Here is an 8,374-nt window from a genome sequence, read left to right as displayed (position 1 = left end):
CCCCCCCGCTCACTGGTGGAGAAGCCTGTCCGCTTGTGGCAGCGCGTGAACTCGATGTTGAAGTAGGCCACCAGCGCGTGCACGTAGTCGTTCCGCTTCACTTGCAGGCAGAAGGGGGAGGTGAAGGTCAGGTCCTCCACCTTGACAGTGTAGATGTCCACCTCCTGCGGGACAGGCCCCGTGAGCCCCGCACCCCATGTTGGGCTGAAGACCCATGCGGCAGTCCCCATGCCCCTGCCTCCCCCACCTGCAATCCCACTTCCTAGACTGATTGCCTGTGCTCGGAGGGTCCCCCACGACCCCTTCTCCACCGGCCCCCACCCCCACTCGTGGCTGCCACCAGCTGGTTGTGAGAACACCGGCAATGAGATGGCATCAACTCCTCGCTCGAAGCCCTACGACAGCTCCCCACACCCCCTCCCGGGCAGGATGCCCGCCCGCCCGCCCAGCTGTCTTCACTGGCTCCAGATGTCCTCCTCCTCCACCTGGCTCGCGGCCCACCTCTCGAGGCCGAGCACAATTCTAGAATTCACCCTCCATCCGAACCACTAGCGGGCCCAGCTCACAAAGCTCTTTAATGGCCAAGGTGGCTTCTCTGGGCTTCTAGCGCCACCTCTGGCGGACAGGTCAGACTCCAAGACAAACGTGCGTGCGTGCGTGCGTGTGTGTCCGTGTCCTCTCCTTCCCTGGCTGACTCCAAGACAAACGTGTGTGTGTGTGTGTGTGTGTGTGTGTGTGTGTGTGTGTCCGTGTCCTCTCCTTCCCTGGCTGCAACCCTGGGGACACAGGTCAGACTCCAAGACAAACACGTGTGTGTGTGTGTGTGTGTGTCCGTCCGTGTCCCCCGCTTCCCTGGCTGCAACCCTGGGGACACCTGGCCGCACCCCCCACCTTTATGAGGCAGGCATTGGTGACCAGCTGCTTGGGATCCACCACATCCACCAGGGGCTCCTTGATGGCCACGTCTTTGATGCAGGACATGTCAAAGCCGTACACGTTCTCCCACCCTACGGAGGCAGGCAGGGAGGAGGTGAGCCCGGCAGGGGGTGCCCAGGCCAAGCAGCCCCACCCCATGGGCATCTGGGGGACCCAAACTCACAGTGGATCTTGTAGTCTTTATACTGCCGGTCCTCGATGGCCGTCACGTACAGCGTGGCGCGGTCCGGGAAGATGAGGCCATCGGGTGCCTGCCGAGGGGGAGGGTATGAAGGATGGGGGGACCTGGGGCATTGGCCCCAAAACTCCACAACTTGGTCTCTCTATCTACGCACTCTATCCCCACCCTGGTCTGGGCCACCGCCACTACCCGCCTGGACGCCTACCCGTGGCCTCCCCACTGCCTCCTGTCCTCACGCCCTCATCCTGGAGCTAAGTCAGGCCTGTCCTTTCTAGGATACGAAGGATCTGCAGACCCTCCCTGGGCTCCCAAGTGGAAAAACCAAAGTGTCATGGGAGTGCTCGCCTCCCCCACCTTCTGTTCTTCCAGGCGCTCAGTCCACACCCTAATCCCCGACACGCAGTAAAAACTCTCCTACCCCAGGGCCTTTGCACGAACCATTTCCTCCGCCCAGGTGCTGCCATCTCCTGCAGTTCCTGCAGCTCCTTCCCCCTGTTCAGCCCTCAGTCAACTCCTCTGATCTGAGCACCTGAAAGCATGGCCCTCCAGCCTCGCTCTGTCCTTTGGTGGTGGTCTTCTTCCGGGCACTAACCACCTGACACTGCTCATCCCTGTCTAGCTCCTTGTGCCCGGGACCTCCCATTTTGGCTCTGGGCTCTCCACGCCGGAACGGTCAATCCCCTGTATGACGTCCTCTGCCTGGGACGTATCTGACACGGCTTTTGTCTTCCGTCTAGACCCAGACCGGCAGTGCGCACGCGCGGCCCCCACTCCACCGGGGCCTCACCAGCCACTTGTCTCGGGCGTAGAGCACGGTGTTGAGCATGGACTCATAGAAGAGGCAGTAGCCCATCCACTCGCTGATGATGATGTCCACCTTCTCCACCGGAAGCTCCGCCTCCTCCACCTTCCCCTTGATGATGGTCACCACTGCGGGGCAGACAGAGGCCGTGCAACCCTTCCACGGCAGGGGGGCGGGGAGGGGGGCGGCAGGGCCTGGGGACCCCGCCGGAGCGGCCCCTGTCTTCTCAAGGAAGCCTGGGGGCTGTGTCTGGGCATCCTCAGAGAACTCTACCCGCTGGAGTCACGCACTATGAACATAGGGGTGTTTGTTTTGGTTTTTAAGTAATCCCTGTGCCCAACATGAGGCTTGAACTCACAACCCTGAGATTGCGAGTTGCACGTTCCCCCGACTGAGCCAGCCGGGCTCCCCTCTGTTAACTCCGTTTTAAAATTCATTTATCTGAGGTGCCTGGGTGGCTCAGTCAGTTAAGTGTCTGGCTTTGGTTCAGGTCATGATCTCACGGTTCATGGGCTCGAGCCCCACGTCGGGCTCTGTGCTGACAGCTCAGAGCCTGGGGCCTGCTTCCGATTCTGTCTCCCTCTCTCTCTGCCCCTGCCCTGCTCACACTATCTCTCTCTGTCTCTCAAAAACTAAAGTAAAATAAAATTCATTCATCACTCTGGTATTTCCAAGGCAGAAGCAGAAATTTTGTATGGATCAGGCAGGAGGTGACATTATTTTGTCGTGGGTAGCCTGGTCACATTTTTTTGAATGGCTTCATCTGTTAGAGAGGCACACACCAGGATTTACAGGAGAAATGACATAATGGCTGAGATTTGCTTCAAATGGAGACATTTAAGGCTGAATGACAGGGAAGTGGGGTTCATTATATTAGCCACTCTCTATTTTAATAAATATACTAGTCTCTTTAAAAAAAAAAAGTCACTTCAGGGGTCCCTGGGTGGCTTAGTCAGTTAAGCATCCAACCCTTGATTTCAGCTCAGGTCATGATCTCATGGTTTGTAAGACCGAGCGCCACGTGAGGCTCTGTGCTGACAGTGCGGGGCCCGATTGGGATTCTCTCTCCCTTGCTCGGGCGCACACCCTCTTTCAAAATAAATAAGCTTTATTATTTAAAACATTTTTTTAATGTTTTTTATTTATTTTTGAGAGACAGAGAGAGACAGCGGGAGCAGGGGAGGGTCAGAGAGAGAGGAAGATACAGAATCCGAAGACAGGCTCCAGGCTCGGAGCTGTCAGCAAAGAGCCTGACGCGGGGCTCAAACTCATGAACCATGAGATCATATCATGACCTGAGCCAAAGTCGATGCTTAACTGAATGCGCCACCCAAAATAAATAGACTTTAAAAAATAAAAATCACGTCAGTTTCCAGAATGCTAGGAGCCTCCACAGCCAGAAAGCCCACAATCTTCCCATGTTCTCTGCCCCTCGGACCTCAGAGGTGGGACCTGAAAAGCCATGTGGCCCGCACCAGGGTGGCTCAGGCGGTTAAGTGGCTGACTTTGGCTCAGGTCATGATCTCACGGTTCGTGGGTTCGAGCCCCACATCAGGCTCTGTGCTGACAGCTCAGAGCCTGGAGCCTGTTTCGGATTCTGTGTCTCCCTCTCCCTTGCTCTCTCTCAAAAATAAACATTAAAAGAAAAAAAAAAGGCAACATGGCAACATCTACACAACTTGTATTTCTGACCCGAGCATCCTACTTGAATAAAGTGACCTCACAGATACGCTAGCTCGTATGTGAGATGCCATCACGTGCGAGGGGACGAACATCTCAGAAGCCACTTACGCACCCACACCCCCAGAGCCTGAGTAAAAATGGGGAGGTGTGCGCCCCCCAAGGGGACCGTCGAAAAGATCGAGATTGTCAGAGAGAGCAAGACCCTCTCACATCTCGAAATGTCTGAAACTACAAGATGAGCAGGTAGAAAAAGTAAAGGGCAAAATACCTGCCTGAAATGCTATGTGTGTGAAAGACACACATGTGAGTGGGAACATTTACCGGACACGTGCCGGCAGGTGCGGGCCTCTCCGGAAGGGCACTGGGGTGAACGGAGAAGGGCGGCTGAGGGACTTGGCACCGTGGACCCTCAGCGGTCAATTTCATGACTCTGCAACCTAAAGGCTGCTTCCGGCCTCAGCGTCTAACGACTGAGGCGCTAAGCTTGCGACTTGGCCACTCGATTTCTAAAACCACAGAGCACGCTGGTCCCTACTGGTCGTGGGGTTCTGAGAAGGTGGGAGTCTCAGGCTGTCAGCAGCTCAGCGCCCACGGTGGGAGGAAGAGTTGAATCTGTGTCCAGAGACCCCCCCACCCCACTGCCAAGGGCCCTGGGAAACCCCCCCACCCCATCCCCACAAACCCCCTCTCTTCCTGGGCTCACCATGGTCTAACTTGTTGGCTTTGACGATCTTCACCGCATAATCCGAGATACTGGAACACTCGATCTGGGGGCCCAGGAAGAAGGGAGGGTTAGACAGCCCCACTCCCACCCTCGGTGCCCATTCCCCTCTATCCAATCCCTGAGTCCGAGAGGCCCCTCTCCGTCCCCAAGCCCAGGCCCGCTGGCCTGCCCAGGACACTCACCCCGATGACCTTGCGGGCTCCGGCCTTGGCAGCAAACATACAGAGGATTCCTGTGCCCGAGCCCACGTCCAGCACCACCTTGTCCTTGAAGAGGTGCCGGTTGTGAAACATGGAGTTTCGGTACGTGAGGGTGCGCACCTCATCTTTCAGCATCTCCTGGGGGGCACGAGCCACAAACATACCATGAGGGCGCCTGCGTCCCACGCTGGAAAATGGGGCGCCCTGGCCTCTGACACACTGACGATCTGGAGAGTGAAAGCTCGGCCCTCCCACTTCTGAATCCCCTTGGAAGGACTCATTTCCCTTCCACACGCCTCAGTTTCCCTATTTGTAAAATAACACCGGATGGACTAAACCCCTCCCACTTTGGCCGGATTCTATTGTCGCCTCCTAAGCCCCGGTGATCTCTGGCTTTTACCCACTTAGTGCCACTGAACCGTCCGCTTAAAAAAAAAAGACAGATTCTGTTATGTACATTTTAGCATAATTAAAAAAAAAAAGAGCCCTTAGTAAAAGGAAAGAAAAAGCCAGTCCTCAGAATCCCAGTGCAACCTGGGCGGGAGCAGCTGAGGGAGAGTCCCACCGCCAGCCACTAGAGGGCGGCGCACACCAGCCAACCCTGACCTCTGGCTGAAGTCGCAGGCAGGCAGGCGGCGCGCCCCAACCCCAGCCTCCAGAGAGCGCCAGGCTGAGCTCCGTCTCCAAGGCAACGGCAGGGCGAGGAGACCCTGGGTAGTGCGCCTCCAGCCCGGAGGGGCGGCCAGGCCCGCGCTAGGGGAGGCAGTGCGCATGCGTGGGACACGGAGGCGGTCCAGCCCTGCGGAAGGTGCAGATGCACATTAACCCCCTCAAGGTGCGGCAGTGGGAGCACTCACCTCGTGAATGCCGAAGTGAGCATAGGAATCGAAGTAGTAATCTTTGGACGTCATGTCCTCGGCGTTGGGTTTCTCGCTGCTTTCCGCCTGGCCACAGGAGACCTGGGGGGGCGGATGGGAGCATGGGTCAAATCTGGGGGATCCTCCGAGCCCTCTTAAACCTCCAGGTCCCTACTTTTCCCTCCCGAATTGTTACCATGGCAACCTTACAGCCCCCCCCCCCACCCCGCCTGCCATCTTACCTCCCCCACCGGAACCCCCAAAACCTAACAACCCCACTTTCTTCTTCCAGGACCCCCCCCAGAGCACCATCCAGGGGAGTACCCCGATACCTCAGCCACGCCTACCATCTCTCCAGTCTCTCTGCCCCCGTCTCTAGCTCAGCCCACAGCTGGGGAGGGGAGGGGAAGGCAGAACTGAGGCAGACACGGGAAGGGCAAAGGGGGGCTGGAAAGGGAGTTAAGGAAGTAGCCACAGTATTTGGGGAGGCCGGATGGGAGCCACAAACCTGCAGGGGGTTTGTGCTAACGGTTTGGGGGCACAGGGTGAGCTGGCTTGAAGCAAGAGGAATCATGGTTAGCCGGCTAGCAAGGGCCTGATGTGTGGCAAGACAGACTTATGTGGGGGAGGGTCTCACAAAAGGATATTTACTTCTTCAAGAGGCGGCTGGAGGCTCATCCCATTAGCCAAGGTGGCTACAAAATTCTAGGAGAGAGTAACAGGGAGAAAGGATTAGCTACTGGGAGTGGCTAGGGGAGGGCCAGGCCGGGGGACCCCCAGCTCACAGGGGAGGGGGTGTCTCTGCAATTTGCCTGTTCCTTGGTGGGGAGAGGTGGCAGAGGGAGCAAGTAAAGAGGCAGGGTTGTTTTTAAAAGGGGGGGGAGTGGGAGGAGAAGAGATGGGGTTCTGTCCCAGCTATGGCTGGAGAGATGGTGGCCCGCCCCCAAGTTGTCCCTCTCTGGCGGGGCACCTGACCATCCACACCTCCCCCACCCAGGCCAGAGAAACTGGCACCCGCCAGGCACACAGCACTGCCAGCTGTCGCTCCCCCTCATCATCTAATCCCCCCAGATTAGGTGACACTTCCTGACACACACCCCCATCCTGGGGTGCCATGGAGGGGGGGGGCTGGCAGGGTGTGCCCACTGGGCATCTGCCACCACTGCAAACAAGTCTCTTGTCTGAGAGTCTGAGAGGGTTCCAGAAAGAAGGCGTGGCACACAGGCACCCCCACCAGGGCTGGCCCTCTGGCCCCCAGCTCCTGCCTTGGGCTCAGGGAGCCCCCAAACAAAACCAGCTGGAGCCAATCTCCTAGCTTAGTACCCTCTTCCCAGGAAGGTAGAGTCCGGGGGAGGAGGCCAGACTCTCGAACCTCCAACTGGTCAATACCCATCCCAGGCCCCAGCCCCTACGCCCACTCCCCACACCCTCGCCTATCCGCCCCGTGGGGGGCCAAGTCCTGAGACAACTTCTAAGGAAAGTATTTCCTCCACCCACACAGACCCTGGTCCAGGAGACAGCGGCGGAGGATAGGAGTCATTGGAGTGACCCCTGGGAGCCGCCTGCCCCCAATGCTACGTGGGGAGGGAGTTCAGAGGCCCCATCAGATTACATCTCTTCCAGATGTGACCATCCTCTGGGCCCCAGGACGCATGAAGTCACAGATGTGACCCACGGAGCGCCAAGCTCCACCCCCATTCTCCCAAGCCAGCGAGGACACCTATAAGGGGTGACTGGTAAGGGGATTTCCCAGTGGGACCCATTTCTGAACACCACGAAAACCACGACCAGACAAATCGCAAGAGAGCCTGAAAGAGCAGCGGGGCCAACCCCACATGGCAGCACAAGATCTAAACCTCTCAGGAAACCATTTCAAGCCTCGAGGCTCAGGACCTCAAACAGGGCTTCTGGAAGGGGGAGGTCACATCCAACCCTCGCGTGTGCGCCGGGGAGAGAAAGGTCTCCAAGAGGCGGTGAACCCCCGCAACTTATATTCCGCCACATCCTTTTCACAGCAGCCACTCTCCCTCCCCTCGCCCGTGAGGGCTCCAAAGGAGAGGTGGGCTTTGGGGCACGCCCCATGAAAAAGATGTCCCTCCCACACACCCAGAAATGGCCACAAGGGGGTGCACAACGCCTTATCGGGAGGGATCTCCTTCAACTAAAGGCGCCCCCACCACCCAGAGGGAGGTCACAGGAGCATGCCCCATCCCCCAGCTCCCAAAGTCCCGGGCAGGGGAGAATCCACGGACAGGAAACCAGAGGCCCGGAGGGAACCAATTCTTCCTCTTCCTCCAATCCCAACCCATGAGTGTACGAAACCTGGACCGAAGCCTAAGCAGAAGCCCGGGTATCGGGAACCAGGTTGTAGAGGGTCGAGCTACACTGCCCCTCCCGAAAGACCCTTTACTTGTCGGAGGGATCGAATTAGGCCCACCCCGAGGGGTACAGAGCGATCCCAAAGGGAGCGCTGGGGGCCTCCGAGGGAGGGTCGGAGCCTCCTCTCCGCCCCCCCCCCGGGGCGCCCCTCCCCCGGTCGGGGGCGGGGCCTTTGTCCCGCACGTGGAGCCCGCCGGGCCACCGGGCACGGCACACCCCCTCCCCACCCACCGTGCCGCGGCCACGTGGGGGCCTGGCCGGAAGCGCCCCCAACCCACCTCCACGTGGGAGGGGGCACGACACCCTCGCCTCGACCGGGTGCCGCAGGCCCCCAAACGCTAGGAAACCCTCGCTTCAAACTGTATCCTGGAATCTGAACCTGCGCTTTCCCCTCCGTACGTCCGAGACCCTTCAGCCCCAATCCGTCCATTCGGAGCCCCTTCCCCACGACGAAGGCACAAAACATCGACCCCAATACCGCCCACCACTCGCAGCGGCGCTCCAGGCGCTCACCTCCATGATGCAGTTCGCGGCCTCGGCTGCCGCCATCTTCACCCGCACCTACTCCTCCTCCTGCCGCCGAGACCCCCCCCTTTCTCCGCACTCCCCCGG

General features: G+C 58.7%; 1 protein-coding gene across 7 annotated transcripts in view; it reads right to left on the bottom strand.

The window, feature by feature from the left end:
• Nucleotides 1-8,374, bottom strand: part of PRMT1 (protein arginine methyltransferase 1) — a 9,997-nt gene extending 1,623 nt beyond the window's left edge. The window contains exons 1-9 of one of the 7 annotated variants that reach the window (XM_029924896.1): nt 8,276-8,370; nt 6,035-6,088; nt 5,384-5,485; nt 4,509-4,664; nt 4,306-4,369; nt 1,905-2,047; nt 1,100-1,187; nt 892-1,007; nt 14-164 (exon numbers count right to left, since the gene is read on the bottom strand). In XM_029924896.1, coding sequence (XP_029780756.1) covers nt 14-164; nt 892-1,007; nt 1,100-1,187; nt 1,905-2,047; nt 4,306-4,369; nt 4,509-4,664; nt 5,384-5,485; nt 6,035-6,088; nt 8,276-8,311 — 910 coding nt within the window. In that variant the 5' untranslated portion in view covers nt 8,312-8,370. Of the gene's footprint in view, nt 1-13; nt 165-891; nt 1,008-1,099; nt 1,188-1,904; nt 2,048-4,305; nt 4,370-4,508; nt 4,665-5,383; nt 5,486-5,715; nt 5,816-6,034; nt 6,089-8,275 lie in introns of those variants that run through there. The other 6 variants (XM_029924895.1, XM_029924899.1, XM_029924897.1 and 3 more) reach the window with 6 other exon arrangements.

The sequence above is a fragment of the Suricata suricatta genome, chromosome 16 (assembly GCF_006229205.1).
Source record: "Suricata suricatta isolate VVHF042 chromosome 16, meerkat_22Aug2017_6uvM2_HiC, whole genome shotgun sequence".
Lineage (NCBI taxonomy): Eukaryota > Metazoa > Chordata > Mammalia > Carnivora > Herpestidae > Suricata > Suricata suricatta.
Note: the sequence above shows the minus strand (reverse complement) of the source record. Positions and strands in the feature narration are given on the sequence as shown.